Source organism: Somniosus microcephalus, chromosome 3 (genome assembly GCF_052327205.1).
Source record: "Somniosus microcephalus isolate GS21.2 chromosome 3, FLI_Smic_1.0, whole genome shotgun sequence".
Lineage (NCBI taxonomy): Eukaryota > Metazoa > Chordata > Chondrichthyes > Squaliformes > Somniosidae > Somniosus > Somniosus microcephalus.
The window spans coordinates 39534623-39554087 of NC_140989.1; the positions used below are offsets into that span (position 1 = coordinate 39534623).

The 19465-nt window shown below is 40.0% G+C and overlaps 1 protein-coding gene across 1 annotated transcript in view; it reads right to left on the reverse strand.

Annotated features, from left to right (window-relative positions):
* cebpz (CCAAT enhancer binding protein zeta) overlaps positions 1 to 19465 on the reverse strand; it is a 40543-nt gene that overhangs the window by 2603 nt on the left and 18475 nt on the right. The window contains exons 4-13 of the mRNA XM_085980193.1: positions 18640 to 18859; positions 18105 to 18193; positions 16419 to 16472; positions 15663 to 15765; positions 11296 to 11364; positions 9205 to 9271; positions 7142 to 7242; positions 6843 to 6903; positions 1077 to 1267; positions 508 to 597 (exon numbers count right to left, since the gene is read on the reverse strand). Of these exons, the coding sequence (XP_085836319.1) occupies positions 508 to 597; positions 1077 to 1267; positions 6843 to 6903; positions 7142 to 7242; positions 9205 to 9271; positions 11296 to 11364; positions 15663 to 15765; positions 16419 to 16472; positions 18105 to 18193; positions 18640 to 18859 (1045 nt within the window). The remainder of the gene's footprint in view (positions 1 to 507; positions 598 to 1076; positions 1268 to 6842; positions 6904 to 7141; positions 7243 to 9204; positions 9272 to 11295; positions 11365 to 15662; positions 15766 to 16418; positions 16473 to 18104; positions 18194 to 18639; positions 18860 to 19465) is intronic.

Consider the following 19465-nt stretch of genomic DNA (forward strand, 5'->3'; position numbering starts at 1 on the left):
AGGAGTGTGCAGAAGTGTGTGGTGAAGCTTTGGAATGATTTATAAATGAAAATCAGGATTTTGAATCAATGTGCTGTAAGATGGGGAGCTAATGGAGTTTGGTGAAAACAGAAATGACAGGGAAATGAGATTTAAGTGCAATACAGGATGTAGCCAGTGGAGTTTTGTACCAGGATGGAGCACAGGAAGCTGGCAAGGAGAAGTTAAAACTGGAAGTGACAAAGTCATGAATGTGGATTTCAGGTTAGTGGGGTGACTCAGCACTACTCGATTAGGGAGACTATAATCAGCCATGATTCACACTTCAGATTGCTATCCAGTGACTCACGTGAGGGCGCGTGCATAAATAATTATATCGTGGCACTCGTGAAAACATAACTTTAGTGAGAAAATAAAAATCCCAGAAATGTTGTTTCAACCTTTGAATAATCCTAAAAATACAAGTGTTCTACAAAGCAGACCAGTTGAATATATAGAATGGTAATAAATTGCAAAGTATTTTTGTACCTGTAACAAATTTAGCAAAATCCAAGTCTTCACCCTTTTTCCTTTTACCAGACTTATTACTTTTCTTGACTGCTGCTGTGCTGTCAACCTCTGTATGTTAACATGAATAAGCATTATACAACAGTGTTTCTGGTTAAATGATTTTTGCCACAAAAATCCCAGTGCGTCTATTGATTATAACATTGTACAAATATATTACTCCAGGATGACCAAGCAAAAACAGGAAGTTTTAAAATATTATAAATGCAAGTTACTTTCAAATGCTTCCATTTCATTATCTTCAAGATCTGAAAATAGAACTGGTGTGTGTATTCTCATCTACTAGTTAATTTTAATCTATTTACTTACCAAATGATGAACCAGCTTAACATATTAAGCACTTATGCTAATTTTTAATGTCCAGTAGTTAAGAGAAGGTACATGAAGTTAAGTACCATCAGATACACATACATTTTATAGAAGTTTGAAGATTTTGATTTATAAATACTTGGCATAGCTTCTCTGGAGTCCCTCTCGTTAATAGCAGGATAAGTTATATTATGCAATGTTACATCAAGTATGAATAGTACCTTCTAGATCATCTGGTTCATCCATGAATACTCCTCCTTCTTCTCCCACCACTTCCCCAAAGTCTTCCTCATCCAAGCTTCCTAATGATACTACTTCATCATCCAAATCACCCGTATCATCTTCATCCAGGTCTGAATCGGCTTGCTTGTCAACTCCTTTTGCATCTTTGGGTGATTTCTGTTTCATATTACTATGAAAATAGAAGACATTCATTTTTACAAGTTAGTGGCTTCTTGTTTTCTGCATTGCATTATCCAGTGACGAGAACTGGATGGCAGTGAAATAAAGACAAGTGAAAATGTTAAAACACAAAAGCAATATCCCGGTTGTTCTCCCTCTCTGTTCTTTAAAGGCATACTAAAACACATCTCAGTACTTCGTTGTACTCTGCTAGCATGCCACTAGTTTCTCCCTTATGCCAGTGATACTCTACTTGCTGCCTCTATTCTATATTGTGGATGCAGCGTCTTATCGAGCAGTGAGAAATTTAAAATTCATTTGATTAGCAAGTATGAAATTAAACAAAACTGAAGTGACTTAAATTATAAAATTACAATTACCATACATGTAACTCAGCCTTCATAAATACTTATACTCTTATCCAACTCCCTTTTGAAAGCAGTGATTGAGTCTGTCCCCACCACCCTTTCAGGCAGTACATTTCACATCTTAAGCACTCGCTGCGTAAAAAAGTTTTTTCTTACGTTGCCTTTGGTTCTTTTGCCAATCACCTTAAATCTGTGTCCTCTGGTTCTCGACCCTTCTGCTAATGGGAATGGTTTCCCTCTATCTACTCTGTCTAGACCCCTCATGATTTTGAACACCTCCATCAAGTCTCCTCTCAATCTTCTCTGTCCAAAGAGAACCCAAGCTTCTCCAGTCTATCAATGTAACTGAAGTCCCTCATTCCTGGAATCATTCTTGTAAAGCTTTTCTGCACCATCATAGAAAGTTACAGCATGGAAGGAGGCCATTTCGGCCCATCGTGTCTGCGCCGGCCAACGAAGAGCTATCCAGCCTAATTCCACTTCCCAGCTCTTGGTCCGTAGCCCTGCAGGTTAGAGCATCCCAAGTGCACATCCAAGTACTTTTTAAATGTGGTTAGGATTCCTGCCCCTACCACCCTTTCAGGCAGTGAGTTCCAGACCCCCCACAACCCTCTGGGTGAAGAAATTTCCCCTCAAATCCCCTCTAAACCTTCCCCCAATTACTTTAAATCTGTGCCCCCTGGTTTTTGACCCCTCTGCTAAGGGAAATAGGTCCTTTTTATCCACTTTATCTATGCCCCTCAATTTTATACACCTCAATAAGGTCTCCCCTCAGCCTCCTCTGTTCCAAGGAAAACAGACCCAGCCTATCCAGTATTTCCTCACAGCTAAGATTCTCTACTCCCAGCAACATCCTTGTAAACCTCCTCTGTTCCCTCTCTAGACATTCTCCAAGGCCTTCACATCCTTCCTAAAGTGAGGTGCCCAGAATTGGACACAGTACTCCAGTTGGGGCCGAACCAGTGTTTTAAACAAGTTCATCATAATTTCCACACTTTTGTACTCTATACCTCTATTTAATGAAGCCCAGGATCCCGTAAGCTTTTTTAACTGCTTTCTCAACCTGCCCTGCCACCTTCAACGATTTGTGCACACACCCCCCCAGGTGTCTCGGTTTGTGCTCCCCTTGAGGATTGTACCATTTAGTTTACATGTCCTCTCCTCATTCTTCCTACCAAAATGTATCACTTCACACTTTTCGGTGTTAAATTTCATTTGCTACATGTCCGCCCATTTCACCAGCCTCTCTCTATATCTTCCTGAAGTCTATCACTCGCCTACTCATTGTTCACTATACTTCCAAGTTTTTAAATTCTGCCCCGTACACCCACTTCCAAGTCATTATGTATCAAGAAAAGCAGTGGTTCTAGAACTGACCCCTGGGGAACACCACTGTATATGTTCTTCCAGTCTGAAAAACAACTATTCACTACTACACTGTTTCCCATCACTTAGCCAATTCCATATCTATGCTGCCACTGTCCCTTTTATTCCATGGGCTTCAACTTTGCTGGCAAGCCTATTATGTGGCACTTTGTCGAACGCCTTTTGGAAATCCATGTACACTACGTCAACCGCATTACCCTCTCTGTTACTGCATCAAAAGAACTCAATCAAGTTAGTTAAACATGATTTGCCTTTAACAAATCAGTGCTGGCTTTCCTTAATTAATCCACGCTCGTCCAAGTGGCTGTGTTAATTTTGTCCCCGATTACGGTTTCTAAAAGCTTCCCCACTACCGAGGTCAAACTGACTGGCCTGTAGTTGCTGGGTTTATCTTTACGCCCTTTTTTGAACAATGGTGTAACATTTGCCCAGTCCTCTAGCACCACCCCCGTATCTAAAGAGAATTGGAATATTATGGTCAGTACCTCCGTGATTTCCTCCCTCAATTCCCTCAGCATCCTAGGATGCATCCCATCCACTCCTGGTGATTTAACTACTTTAAGTACAGCCAGCCTTTCTAATACCTCCTTTATCAATTTTTATCCTATCAAGTATCTCCACTACCTCCTCTTCTACTATGTCTATGGCTGCAGCCTCTTCCTTGGTGAAGACAGACGCAAAGTTTACCCGGGCCAGATCCATTCTCATCCCACTGAAATTGGCCTTCCCCCCAGTTAAACATTTTTACTATAGATTGCTCCCTGTCCTTTTCCATAGCTAATCTAAACCTTATGATACTATGATCACTGTTCCCTAAATGGTCACCTACTGACACTTGCTCCACTTGATCTACCTCATTCCCCAGAACCAGATCCAGATCCAGCAATGCCTCCTCCCTCGTCAGGCTGGAAACACTGATTTTGGTTCGGTAATTCAATATTCTAATGGCTCTGTTGACTGCAGCTCTATGTTGGATAGGCATGTTTAGCATCACATCTACTAAGACACCTAGGTCTCCTTCAACTTCAGCCTTAAGCATTTTAACATTATTCATGGAGTGCAAGTATTGCCAATACTTTGCACTTGTCTGTATTAAATTTTTTGTGCCATAGCTTTACTTATTTTGCTCAACTTTTTCTGTAATTACCAAGCTGCTTCCTCCAATTCCACTGCCCCTCCCTCTCAATTTGGTATCAGTGAATTTGACCACTTATTCGTCATCACTCCACACTAGAAATTCCTGATACGCCAGGCTGTCTGAAAAGTCACTGGTTTGGCACTTCCTCATTAGTAAACATAGAAACATAGAAGATGGGAGGAGGAGTAGGCCATTCGGCCCCTCGAGCCTGCTCCGCCATTCAATGAGATCATGGCTGATCATCCAAACTCCGTACCCTGCCCCTGCCTTCTCCCCATATCCCTTTAGCCTTAAGAAATATATGTAACTCCTTCTTGAATATATTTAATGAATTGGCCTCAACTGCCTTCTGTGGTAGAGAATTCCACAGGTTCACCACTCTCTGGGTGAAGAAATTCCTCCTCATTTCTGTCCTTATCCTTAGACTGTGACCCCTGGTTCTGGATTCCCAGACCATCGGGAACATCCTTCCTGCATCTAGTCTGTCCAGTCCTGTCAGAATTTTATAAGTTTCAATGAGAGCCCCTCTCATTCTTCTAAACTCCAGCGAGTACAAGCCCAATCGACCCAATCTCTCCTCATACCTGGGATGGCAGGAATGACGTATCAGCCTGGTGAAACTTCGCTGCACTCCTTCCATGGCAAGAATATCCTTCCTCAGATAAGGCGACCAAAACTGCACACAATACTCAAGATGTGGTCTCACCAAGGCCCTGTACAACTGCAGCAAGACATTCTTGTTCCTGTATTCAAACCCTCTCGCTATGAAGACCAACATACCATTTGCCTTCTTAACCGCCTGCTGCACCTGCATGCTTACCTTCAGCGACTGGTGCACAAGGACACCCAGGTCTCTTTGCACTTCCCCTTCTCCCAATCTATTGCCATTCAGATAATAATCTGCCTTCCTGTTTTTGCCACCAAAGTGGATAACCTCACATTTATCCACGTTATATTGCATCTGCCATGCTTCTGCCCAATCACCCAACCTGTCCAAATCATCCTGTAGTTTCTCGGCATCCTCCTCACAGCACACACGCCCACCCAGCTTTGTGTCGTCTGCAAATTTCGAGATATTACATCTAGTAAAACTAGAGGATGCATCTTCTAACTCAAAGATTCTAGCTAGTTATAGATAGGTGTGGGGGACACGACCCAGGAAGAAAATTTATTTTAATTAGGGCTCAAAAATAAAGTATGAAATCTCTCAATTTTTTTTATGGTTTCCCTCCTGACCATGACGCCAACCTGCTCAAATGTCCTTGCCAATACTTGCAGCTAGCCACTCGGAGGCACATAAGAGTTGCTGGAGGAGGACTTGCCTCTACTCAATGCTGTCCTCAAGCAGTGTGGCCAGGACTGGGAACTTAACAGCATGATTGTGGGGGCAAGAAAAATCAAACCAGCATGTTTCAATATAGGAACGGGAGTAGGCCATTCAGCCAATCATTCTTGTCCGTCATCCAATTCGATCATGGCCGATCTGTCCCTCAACTCCATTTATGCTCTGTTGTTCCATATCCCTCGATGATTCCCTTACCTAACAAAAATCTATCGATCTCAGTTCTTAAAAATTTCAGCTTACCAAACATCCACACCCTTTTGGGGGGAGCAAGTTCCAGTTTTCTACTACCGTGTGGAAAAAGTACTTCCTGTTTTCATTCCTAAATAGCCTAACTGTAATTTTAAGTTTATGCCCACCAGAGGAAATAGTTTATTTGTATCTATCCTATCGAATGCCTTTAAAATTTTAAGCACCTCTATTAAATCATCTCTCAACCTTCTAAACTGGAGAATACAAGCCAAGTTTATGCAACCAGTTCTCATAATTTAACCGTTTAAGCCCTGGTATCATTCTGGTGACTGCTGCACCCTTCCCAAAGCCAATATACCTTCTTGAAGTTCAGTGCCCAATACTGAACGCAGTACTCTAGATGGGTTCTGACTGAGGCTCTATACAACTGAAGCATCACTTCTACACTTTTGAATTCCAATCCGAGATGAAGGCCAACATTTCATTAATGTATTTGATTACTTTTGCTACCTGTGCACACGCTTTGTGATTAGTGTACACCAACACCTAAATCTCTTCCACAGCTCCTGTCTCACCATTAAGAAAATATTCCTATGTATCCAAAATGGATGACCTCACACTTCCCCACATTCAACTCCATCTACTATAGTTCTGCCCACTCACTTAATCTGTCCATGTCGATTTGTAACTTCCTGCTCCCATCCACACAACTTACTGTGTCCCCTAACTTAAGTGTCATCTGCAAACTTGATATACAACACTCTATTCCTTCATCCAAGTAATTAATATGTATGGTGAAAAGTGCAGGCCCCAGTACAAATCTCTAGGGATCATCATTTCACATCCTGACAATCCAAGAACGAACCTTTTATCTCTACTCCCTGTCTCCTACCTGCCAACCAATTACCAACCCATGTCACAAGCAGTCATTTTTGCTAATAATCTCTTGTACAGAACCTTATCAAATGCCTCTGGAAATCCATATAAACAACATCCTGGTACTCTAAAGTGTCCCTGAATTACAGGGCTTAGAATCATTTTTCCAAAATACATAGGCAATACCCCAAAACATTGAGCATGCAAAAGGGTACATCTTCTCCCCTGAAAAAACAGTTGGTGTTACTTATTGATTGAAATTGTACAATATAATAAACCTTACCTAGCAAAATCTAAACTGCCATCAATTAATGTTTCAAAACATTTGTCTCCTTCATAGGAATCTGCAATGGTAAAAAGCACAAAATAAACATGACTTAAAAGGTTTCATACTTCATTTATATTAGTGAAAGACATAACAGTACATTAGTCATTTTGACAAGGAGTTATTGATGACAAACATTGCCTACTACTGCACCATGATTCTACACATTTCTTTAAGCAAAAATCGATTCATCAATTGCACACCAAAATGTTAAATTCATCACGATAGATTTAAATATCTAGATTAATAATGCTTACCAAGCAGCTGCTCAAACTCATCATCATCCACATCTTCCACAGGTTCATTGTCTCCACGGAATCTTCGTGATTTCTGCGATGCACTAAGTCTTTTGTAATATCTGAATAAATGCAATAATTAGACACTTCAGACATCACATCTGTTAAGAGACCTCAACATTTAAGAAACTTTAGTTCTGTTGGCATTGGAATCAAAAAGAATTCAGATTCAAAACTGACCTTGACCTAGTCCCTATATTCACCCTGTCCCAGCTAAAACTTGAGTTTAAATACCGGCCGTGTTGAAAAATAGCTGCCAAACCTTTGTTGCGCATAGTAGTCATGGGTTCTAATTATTGGAGTTAATTTTTTTTTTTTTTTTTTTTAAAAACAGAAATTAAATTATACATTAAAATAAAACACTTTCTAATCAGATCATCTAATAATAATAATAATAAATCAACTTTATTGTCATTGTTAGTGCACAAGTGCAGTACAACGAAATGTAGGCTTGCGGCTCCTGAGAGTGTACATTTAGATTAAGACATTTAAACATTCAACATTCATTTGGCTTGTAATACATTAACATAAACATAATAAAGTGCATTGGCAGAAGTGCAAGCTTTAGAGTTTATTTGTGGAGTTCAGTAGGATGACAGCCCTGGGAAAGAAGCTGTTCCTAAATCTGGTCGTTCGGGTGCGAATGCATCTGTAGCGTCTCCCAGATGGCAGGAGGGCGAACAGACCCGCTGCAGGGCTTTCCGGTCATAGTAGCTACAGCTGCCATACCACACTGATACAGTTCGTCAGGATGCTCTCTATTGTGCAGCGGTAAAAGTTAGAGAGGATCAGGGGTGACAGGTTACATCCCTTCAGCCTCCTTAGGAAATATAGGCGCTGCTCTATATGCTGTATATGCTGTAACATTAAACATCCTCAATCTGCTCTTCAATGTAGGTAGCCAGGTGCAGTTCACCTGAATGAGGCATTGGGAAATAGGATTGAATCAGAATTTTGACCTGCCACTAGACACAAAAAATATCCTGGAAGAAATATCAAGGTCTGTTACTCATTGTGCTGTGAAACACACAAAATAAAGTTGTAGTGGATTACCTCAATTTTATATAATCTGTATTCTCCCATTGTAAATAATCCAATGACTCACAAGCATCGAACTCCATATTATACTCTGTTTATGTACCCCTGTGTATTTAGGATTTACCACTTTAGTTACTGAATTCCCTAACCATATTCCAATAACAACTTGCATTTATATAGCACATTTAACGTAGTAAAATGTTCCAAGGTACCTCACAGGAGTCTAATTAGTCAAAAAAATTGACACCAAAGCAAGATAGAGGCATCAGGACAGGTGACCAAAAGCTTGGTCAAAAGAGATAGGTTTTAAGGAGTGTCTTAAAAGGAGAGAGAGAGAGAGAGAGAGAGAGAGAGAGAGAGGAGAGGAGAGGTTTAGTGAGGGAATTCAAGAGCTTAGGGCCTAGACAGCTGAAGGCATGTCCGCCAATGGTGTGGCGAAGGAAGTCGGGAATGCATACGAGGCCAGAAATGGAGGAATGCAGCGTTCTCGGCGGGTTCCAGGCAGAGAGGCCATAGGCCATGGAGGGATATGACCATGAGGTGTCAGCAGCGAACATGTGGAATCTGACGTGTTTTCAGATGATGATGTCGCCAAGATGTAGATGGGAAATAAGAGGGGACCAAGGATAGATCAGAGTGGAGGTAACAGTGCAGGAATGGGAAGATAAGCCATTGCAAGAGATTCTCTGGCTACAACTGGTTAGATAAAAATGGAACCAGACGAGGACAGTCACACTCAGCCCAACAACAGAGGAGATGCTGCAGGTCGAGAAGTACGAGGAGGGAAAGTGCACCACGGTCACTGTCTCTTCGACTGCTTTTGGTTACTCCCCTCTCTGCACTATTGCTCGGTATCTATTTCTCCTTGTAAAGCACCCCTAGATGTTACCCTATGTGAAGAGCTGTATATAAACGTGTGCTATTGTGTACTAATGATCCTCAATTACATACAATACCAAATGCCATAAAATAATCAACTATCTTACCTGTGGAAAAATATTTCATCCACGGGGATCTGGCTCTCCTCCCGATCAATAAACTTCTGACTATTCACTGTAAACATTATAAACCATATTAATATTAACAAGTCTGTCAAGTCCCATTTCTGACCTAGGCCTACAAAGTAATAATTTGAATTACGGATTTAAAAAAAAAATCAGAATGAGGACTCATTTGCCCACTTTGAATAAAGCATGATTTAGAGAGGTTAGCAATGGTTTTAAAGATGAACAAGGTAACAAATACAACATATTAGACTGCTAATGTTTTTGCATTGCAAGATGGTTCAGTAAAATCCTCCATGCATTTACATTGCTTAGTGATGAAAGCATGAAGAAATAATGTATCTTGCCTGGGTAGAATCATCTAACAGAGAAGGAGGCCATTTATCCTATCGTGCCTGTGTCGGCTTTAAGAACTATCCAATTAGTCCCATTTCCCTGCTCTTTCCCCATAGCCCTGTAATGTTCTCCCCTTCAAGTATTTATCTAATTGCCTTTGAAAGTTACTGTTGAATCTGCTTCCACTACCCATTTAGGTAGTGCATTACAGAGCTTAACAACTCGCTGCCTTCCTTTGTGAAGTGTGGTGGCCAGAATTGGACATAACACTCCAGCTGAGGCCTAACCAGTTATTTTTGAAGGTTTAGCATAATATCCATGCTTTTGTACTCTATGCCTTTTAACACTTATCAACTCGTCCTGCACCAAGATTTGTGTATGTAAACCCCCAGGTCTCTCCGTTCCTGCACCCCCTTTAAAGTTGTACTGTAGAATAACCTTCCTATGCCCAGTAAAAACCTCGAAAGGTGACTCAACATTCCAGGACACTGTCCCAAAACATTTAAATCTTAAAAATCTTATTCAATACTTGTGCACTGAATAAGTATTCGTTAACCTATGTAGTTTCAGAATCATCATAGGTTTGCCCAAGTTCATCTTATCTCAGTGACGTAGCTGACCATATTTTTTACGTTATTCTGCCAAATCCAGAAATGTTGCCGAGCAACCCACCCATTTCTCTTCACAAACGAATATCCTAAACCCAAATTTAAAAACAAATTTACTGATCACTCATGAAAAATATGCTTTAGTGGGTGTTAGAAAAACATTACTGATCGGACTTGATTGTGTGACCTTGTACAGGAAACTTTGTGCTATCCGGAAGTTGAATGTCTGGCAACTTTGATCTAACGGCAGAAATCAGCAGCCGTTTTGGTTAGGTTTTTTTTCTGCTTTTCACAGGCAGGCTCTGGAAAGCGTCTTTGTCGCTTAGCAACAGCTTCAGAGACGCTTCCAAGCTACTGGGCCGAGTGTTTACAAGCTGTTGCTGAGCAACAGTGTTTGTGGTCAGACACAGCAGGCTCTAGAAAGCGTCTCTGTATCTTAGCAACAGCTTCAGAGATGCTTCCAAGCCACGGGCCAAGTGTTTACAAGCTGTTGCTGAGCAAGAGTGTTTGTGGTCAGATACTGCGATGAAAAGCTCCTATCTGATAACATTGACGCTGGTCTATCCGGAGCTTTTAAAAAAACGGCAGTAGCTCGGTCCCATGGGTGCCAGATAGCACAAAGTTTCCTGTACAAATATTTTTCCACGCTCCTTCCGCATCTCTACAATTCACCCAAATCCATAATTACAGTGTGGTCAAGATGATCCTTCCCCTCCCTTCCTAATGGTGGGGAATAGTTTAACCGCTCTCTGCTACCATACACAAGTGGCCATTCTTTAGGCTCCCCAGCTAAAATCAGTTAACTCCATGCAGACCAGTAACCAAACCTGTAACTTTCTTGATCTGCATCACTCCGTATCATACCACTGTGCACTTGCCTACCAAGCTACTGGCGAGCTAGTTGTTAACCATTAGTAACAGGATTTAATCAGCAGACAATGTTGGCACTCATTGGTACATCTGAACTATAATAAATGGCTTAGTACAAATCATCATGAAATGATGTTACTGAGCAATGCTATGCAAAGTCTTAATAAAAGTACATTTTCAAAATGCATTAGGACTAATACACTTGACATAAGGCTGAAGACTATTCCATTACTATTCATTTACTATTTTGTTTAATTACCTGGCAGGTTGCGCACATCATTCAACAGAAGTTTCTGTTTAGGCTGCATCACAACACTGTCAGTGTTTTCTGCAACAACAAAGAGACATTGTCAAAAGACTGTAATCTATGAAAAATAAACATATGACAATGAAGGACAGGAAAAGACCAACTGGCCCATCAAGCCTGTCTTATAACATCATGTTGCAACTAATGTGCATCATGACCCACACCCCAACACCCAAAGGTCAAGCAATTTCCTGGGAGAGACAAAAAAAAACCCTATAGGATAACTTAAGAAAGTAAGTCTAGGAAATTCCTCTCTGACTAAAACACAGGTTAAAACACTCGACTTCCAGTGTAAAAGAAAAAGTGCATGCGCATTAGGCTTCAAAATAACACACCAACCAGGCAAAGAGTTCTACAAGCACAAATGCTTCAAGGATATAAACTTTCACAAAACCAAGATCAAAGAACTGTAAAAATTGCTTGTGTGAAATCTATGGGATCTATAACATAAATTGACATGGTATTGTAATGGGCTGTATTTTGCAACCTCTATGGGTGCGTACGCGCCCACAGGGGTCGCGCAAGTTCTAGGTTTAGGCATACGAAGCGCACACGCTAAAACCCAGAACTTACGACTCTTGACAGATCCTCCGTATCCCCGGGAGAAGGGCCTCTGCGGGTGAAGAGTTGCGTTATTTGCCCAACTTCCGTCTGCTGAATGCCTGTGAAATTCTTATGTCCGGTAAGGCGCAAGGCCTGCTTTTACCAGCATAAGAGTTTAAAAAAAACAAAATTCTATCACTCATTTATACATTAAAACCCTGTCCAATAAAGTTAGTTTATTTTTAGCCCCATTAAAACTATTTTCTCTCTTCCAAAAATTTAATTTTCATTTAAAATGGCATTTTAATTAATTTTAAATATGCAATTTAAAAAAAAATTCCATACGCACAGAACTCCCATAAGTATGAATGGGCATTCCCTGCTTTTAGTGGTTGGGCCGGCCCACGTGATCCCAGGGGCGCTTGCGAACCGCATGCGTCCCTGGGATACTTGGGCCTCTGCCCGCGTGTACCCGGAGAGGCCCAGGATTGCAAGTCTCCATACCTCCCAGGCCACCAGGTAAATACGTAGATTTTTTTTATTTTTTTATATACAGGTCAGAGGCATCCGCCCGCGGGAAGCCTCCGATCGCAAATTTTGGGCCAATAATTTTAAGTCACTAGAGAGAACTCTATTATTCCCATATAGTCGCAGTTTCTGGTGGCAGGAACAGGGCACTGCATGACACACATCCTTGTAAAGTACCAAAGGGCAAAATTCTTAGCGCTGCCACGGCCTAGTCAGATATGCTCACTAAGAAATTTTCATCCCGCTCATTAGTCGTATTCACACAATACCCTATGTGGTTACAGATCAACTTGTACTATGGACAAGCTCCATTACTTTCCAGTGTAGATAATTACTTTTGTCAATTCTCAGATCGCCATTGCCACAAGCATAAATCAGATTCAGGACTCGTTCCTGTCTAATTCCCTATCAATTAGACTTCCCAGACACCCGGAGAGAAACACAGGCAATCAGCCCCATTTGTCTCCACTGTCCTTGACCAGCTGAACTAAAATGTAATGTTAGAGCTGTTTAGAAGTCCACATCATCTTTTTTGATATTTTATATAATGATGTAATGACAATAATTGCTTTCACATAACCACATTGAAATCCAACACTATTTTCTAAAGCAGAGCATACAATCAACAGTAATGATAGCTATAACAACTGCCAAAATACAATGTATTTTCCTTAGTGCTCCGTTAGTATACTTAAAGCTCACGAATATTCATTTTTCACTTATAGAAATTAAAAAAATTAATCTCAAACTAGTTAGACTACACAAACACAAAACCCATCCTAGTGTTATACAACATTCCAAATGGGGGGTCTGTATTGTCTTTCATAATAGGAGCAGGAGGAGGCCATTCGGCCTCTCGAGCCTGCTCTGCCATTCAATAAGATCATGGCTGATCTTCTACCTCAACTCCACCTTCCTGCTCGATTCCCATATCCCTTGATTCCTTAATATCCAAAAATCTGTCAATCTCTGTCTTGAATATACTCAACGACCGAGCCTCTACAGCCCTCTGGGGTAGAGAATTCCAAAGATTCACCACCCTCAGTGAAGAAATTTCTGCTCATCTCAGTCCTAAATGGCCTGAGACTGTGACCCCTGGTTCTAGACTCCCCAGCCAGGAGAAACATCCTCCCTGCATTTACCCTGTCAAGCCCTGTAAGAATTTTGTATGTTTCAATGAGATCACCTCTCATTCTTCTAAACTCTAGAGAATATAGGCCCAGTCTACTCAATCTCTCCTCATAGGACAATCCCCATCCCAGGAATCAGTCTGGCGAGCCTTTGTTGCACTCTCTCTATGGCAAATATATCCTTCCTTAGGTAAGGAGACCAAAACTGTACACAATACCCCAGGTGTGGTCTCACCAGGTAACCAATCCTCAATCCATGCTAGTATATTACCCCCAATCCTATGAGCCCCAATTTTGTTTAATAACCTCTTGTGTGGCACCTTATCGAATGCCTTCTGAAAATCCAAATACACATCCACTGGTTCCCCCTTATCTATTCTGCTAGTTACAACCTCAACAAACGCTAACAGATTCGTCAAACACTATTTCCCTTTCATAAATCCATGCTGACTCTGCACAATCCTATTATTTTCTGAGTGCCCTGTTACCACGTCCTTCTCGGTTTAAACCAAAATGTTATACTAAATTTCACTTTTTACAGCTTCTACTTACCCAATACTTACCAGAAATACCCACTTCTTTCCAAATTCCTAAATAAAACACCGTTTACGTGCACTCTTGTTTAATGCCGCTCTGTGCAGACCGGCATCAAACGGATCTGTATAGATGTGTTAGTATTAAGGACTTAGTCATCCATATGTACTTTGTGAGTTTATGGGCCCAACTACTCATGATTTTCCTACCAATGTGAAGTCAGGTCCAATCTTGCATAAATAAAATCAGACCAAAACTTCTTGTATCCTCCATTTCAATTACTGCCGCAGTCTTTTGAGACCGAGTGATTCAGGTCAGGGAGTCACTACTTTAAAGATCAACCAATATATGCCTGGGTTTAGTCAGCAAGTGCCTATATTGAAATAAAAATTCAAATAATTTTTGTTCTTGCCTGACCCAATGCTGCTCGTCAAATCAATACAAGGACAAATTTCCAATTTAACTCATGGAAAATCCCATGATGTTGCTCATATCAAGTCACATGATTTGTTTTATATAAGGATATAAGAGCACTATTCTATTTAATATATTGCACAATGGATTATTCTGGTAAGTTGAAGTTAAGTCCCTTTCAGCCCAGAAAAGTTTAATTGCTCCAAGTCAGAAGCATCCAACATTAAGTTTTCTGCAAGATCATTCTGTATCTGTAACAAAGTGAGATGCCTGGATGTGATGGACAACATACATGCTAGATGTAAGACTTTTACATATGCCAGCAGATCTCCTAACACATTGTCCACTGCAAACTGGATGATGGACTGTTTTACAGGGGAGTGTTACAGCATTCAATACACAATGCGTCCCTTTAAGGCCACAAAATTGTAAATTAAATACAGATTCAGAAGGGTCAGAGTTTAGTTGTTGTTTGGTATGGGAATTTTTATGGTCGGAATGAGTTTGACAGTCTCAGCCTGCAGCTCAGAATAACTTAGCATTTTAAGACTATTTATTCTTGAGAATGCAAGTCAGAACTCAGGATGAAATGTCTGGGTTTCTTTGTTTTGTTTTAGTTATGATTACAAAGATTGATTTTGAAGTTATATGGTACAAACACAGACACCTATGTTAATATGTATTTTGTGTTAATTAAGGAGATTCTTTATATAATTCCAAATATCTGACATTTTTTTTTTCCGTAAAGCTTATTGACAGAAATTTGTAGAAACCAACCAGCTGCAACAAAAAAGCTTAGAATAGATTTGCCTATACTTAAGTGTGACAAAGTGTGCAATAGAACTGCACCACCTCAAGGAAATGCACATATGCATCATTATATTATAGACAGAAATAGTTATTAGCAAAGCACAGAGTTTGCAACTCTTCTAGATTTTTATTATTTAATCTGATCTTTACAGGTTGGTTGTGTTTACTTTAGGCCCCTTTTTGCCATTCTGGATGCTGATTAACACTTGTCATCATAACTATATAATCATATACACTGAAGGATTAATTGAGAAAGTACTTGTAGAATAATATGGGCAACGTATACATTTTGCAATGTGATATAAAACACTAGTTTTTTTGGTAAACATCAACAGGTTTATACCAAAAGACAGAGCCTACCTTTGCCTTTGTGCTGTTTGGGGTTTCTGTACACGAAACGATCAAGAAATCTCATTAATGTGAAATCCTGCAGAGGATCTCCAGAATATTGGATGTGGTTACCCTACAAGTCACACAAGCAACAATTTTATTTTTTCCAACTCAACAGATACCAGGTTTCTAAATCCAGTTAAATGTTTAAAGTAACATGTGGGCAATATTCAGAAATTGGTTTAAAGAGAAAACTGACACCTAATGAACAGTATTTGTAGAAATAATTTACACAGCAGTTTACAGTGCAATGAGAACAGAACAGACCAAACAAAAATCTCTGTAAACAAATCTGTGGGAGGGGAAAAAGGGAGAGACTACAATTGCCAATAGTGTCCCTGGGCCACAGAAGGTGTACATCATCCGCGATTCCCGCCACTGTCCAGTGATCCCTACTTGAAAGGGTGTGCATTAATTAGATTGGACTTGGCTACAGGATGATGTCCTGCAGAATCTAATAGTTTGTCAACACTCACACAATTGTCTCTTGGGTGAGGCAGCAAGGGCTTGTGTCAACTGTGGAAGAGTACCTCACAAATAAAATTGAAAAGGGGAAGAAATACTGATGTGACAAATTAGCAACTGTAACAACTACTCCATGTGCCTTTTTACAAGGAAATTACAAATTACAAAAAAGGTGAAGTCACTGAATAACTATTTTGTCGACAGGAAGTAGGCGAGACAGGAAAAAGAGCAAACCTCACACAATACATTAATGTATCTTACCTGCAGGATAGCTGTTGCAAAGAGTGCCACAGATGGATGGAAATGTTCACTCAACTGGGAAGAAGAAATAACATTTGTTTTGCATTCATTAAATTGTATGACAAACTTAATGTATACTTTTAAAAATCCTTCCCCTGTCCATTCACATTTAAAAACTGCTTTCCCAACATTTAAATAAAAACACACAAAAACTTCATAAATAAGGCAAGTACCCATGTACTTTATGCCTCAACGGATATATTTGGTGACTTCTGCAACTGATTGAGGAATATGGTTAGAAGAGTAGATACGGTTGATCTATCAAAAAGAACAGTCTTATTGGGCCTAATGGTCTTTCTTGTACCCAAACTTCTTAACACTAAAGTCCAGAAACAGGAGCCTGTTGATCACAGGACATGAGTAGCCTGGGTGGAGGAGTGCAGAAACGAAGGTAGAGTGGGGGATAGGATCCCGATAGATCCGAAATGGGGGGGGAAAAAAAGGAACCTCATATAGCAGAAGGTCATGGAATGGCAGGGTCTGGGTTCCTCCCGGGTTCCACCACAGTGGACAAGCAAATTCATGGCAGAAGAGGAGCAGGGAGTTGCCCGGTGTCCTGGCCAATATTTACTCCTTAGCCAACACCACCAAAATAGATTATTTGTTTATTTATTTCATTGCTGTTTATTGGGCCTTACTGGCAACAAATTGGCTGCCATATTTCTCTACATTACAGTACCTACACTTCAAAAGTATTTCATTGGCTCTGAAGTGCTTCAAGATGTTCCGAGGACGTGAAGGGCACTATATAAATGTAATTTCGTTCTTTCTGCTATACCAAATGAAGACCATAATAAAACTACCTGAAGAACATGCTTATGATACAAAGGGGACTCATTCTAAACCTGAGAAGCAGCCAGATTTCTAAATAACATTCTTTTTCATCCTCACCTGGAGATTTAGGAAAGATTATAGATGGACTTTTTTTTGTAAAACATAACTTTGTTCAATTAAATGTATACCATAACCAACCATCCCCCTCCCCCCCCCAAAAAAAAACTTGTCTAGACCCAGCTGATGGACAAGAAAACATTCTCCACAAGGGGACTAACTTCATATCTAAATGTGGTTTGATGTAACCTTGAATGATTTTTGCAATTAAGTTGCAAGGCAAAGATTAAAAAAGAATTATAGGACAAAATTAGCCTGATGTAAAAGTGGATTATTTTGTAATAAATAGGTTTCAAAAACCAGTCTTTTCATTAACTAAAGACATTAATATAACTATATGCCATAACAGTTCTCAAGTGGTCAACTTTACAAACCTGCAAAGACAAACAGCAAATATGAAACAGACCCAATTATTACTGAAAGCACATTGACTTCAGTATTTTGGATACATTTCTCAAGGCATTAGTGTTAAATGCAAACATCAGAATGAAAAGGTTGCATACTCGACTGCAGACATTTTTTAAATACAGTTGGCAAACTAAAAAAACTTGTCATTTTCATCAAGTGTTAGGGTACAAAGTAGCACCAACTGTAAGGACATATTTTTCTAGTTATCAATTTACACAGTTGATGCCACTACAAATTATATTGGATTACACATGAATGATCAAGTACCTAAAGCTTTTAGTTTTTAAAAGAAACATTACCACTCTGCACACAACTGAGCAATATTTAATCAGGAAGAATTTATTGTACCTTCTTCAATTCCCAGAGGCCGGTGTGGTCTGCTCCGCAAGAGAGAGGATTCCTGTGGAGCGGGTCATAGTTTCCCAGACACTTTCCACCTAAGACGAAGAGCAGAGCTTAATAGTACTAGCAGCACTTTGCACAATAGCAATTCATGTTGACAAAGCTCAATTTTGTAACTTCTTAAACAACAACCAGCAGGTTATTATTTAAAAAAAGGTATTGTTTGAAATTTAGAAGCCAACCTCAATACACGGGATCCTGGGCTTTATAAATAGGGATGCATACCGTACAAAAGCAAGGAAGTTATGGTAAACCTTTATAAATCATTGGTTAGGCCTCAGCTGGAGTAGGCCTCACCAAGAGGGCAGAGGAGACCTCGATTTAACATTTCACAGTAGAGACAGAGGTTTTGGGGGAGGGGTTGTGGAGAGTGTGGATGAAGGGGGAAGATTTCCTCTTGCGCTAGATATAGCAAAATTATAAAGAACAAGCTTACAATAGAGGATATTTTGCCCCACACTGGCCTATCCAAATAGTTTACCTTCTTGAAGTTTGTGGTGCAACCATGATCCAGATGTTGTTGATTCTGTCTTTCCAGCTACAATGGTATTCTGTACATCCATTTCTTGTTCTTTGTCAGCATCTATACCTTTCTTCCCTTCATCATCTGATTTCTTCTCCACCTTCTCTTCAAGATCTTCAAATTTCTCTTCCTCATCACTGTCATCAACATCTTTAAAATGTTCTTCTTCATCGGATTCCTGAACAGAAAATAACATTCATAAAAATAACATGCAATGCTTTATTCATTGGCATCACTGACATAGTAGGGCCATTGTTTATTCTGACAAAACAACCATATCAGTTGTAAAATGTAATAGCTGCAGGAATAGAAGATGGCTGCTACTGAAGGTGCTAATTCAAGTTGGGTTACGGATCCATGGGGGGGGGGGGGGGGGCAGCAGCCTCCAGTAGCTCATTCAATTGGCCACTCTTAGTTCAGGACATTAGTGTTGGTGAGGCACTGTAGCCTTGCCAATCTGGTTCTCATCCAATATCCCTGCATTTTCCACTGGGATTATTTGATAGCAATCAAGCATCCCAGTGGAGATCAACTAACTCAACACAGTACAGGAATCCTACCCGAGACTTTTTATACTTAGTGCATTAAACCTGTAGACTATTGGGGAGCATACCACTTTTAAAATACATAAACCTATATGCTAAGTGAGGACTTAATTAAAATACCTGTGCAGTTTAGCCTAGGATATTCAGAATTAATAGTTTGTTAATTATCTCCAGGAGTGATTTGATATTTTTCAAACTCTACTGGAACCTCTGCTTCCTAATATACATGAATTTTTCTG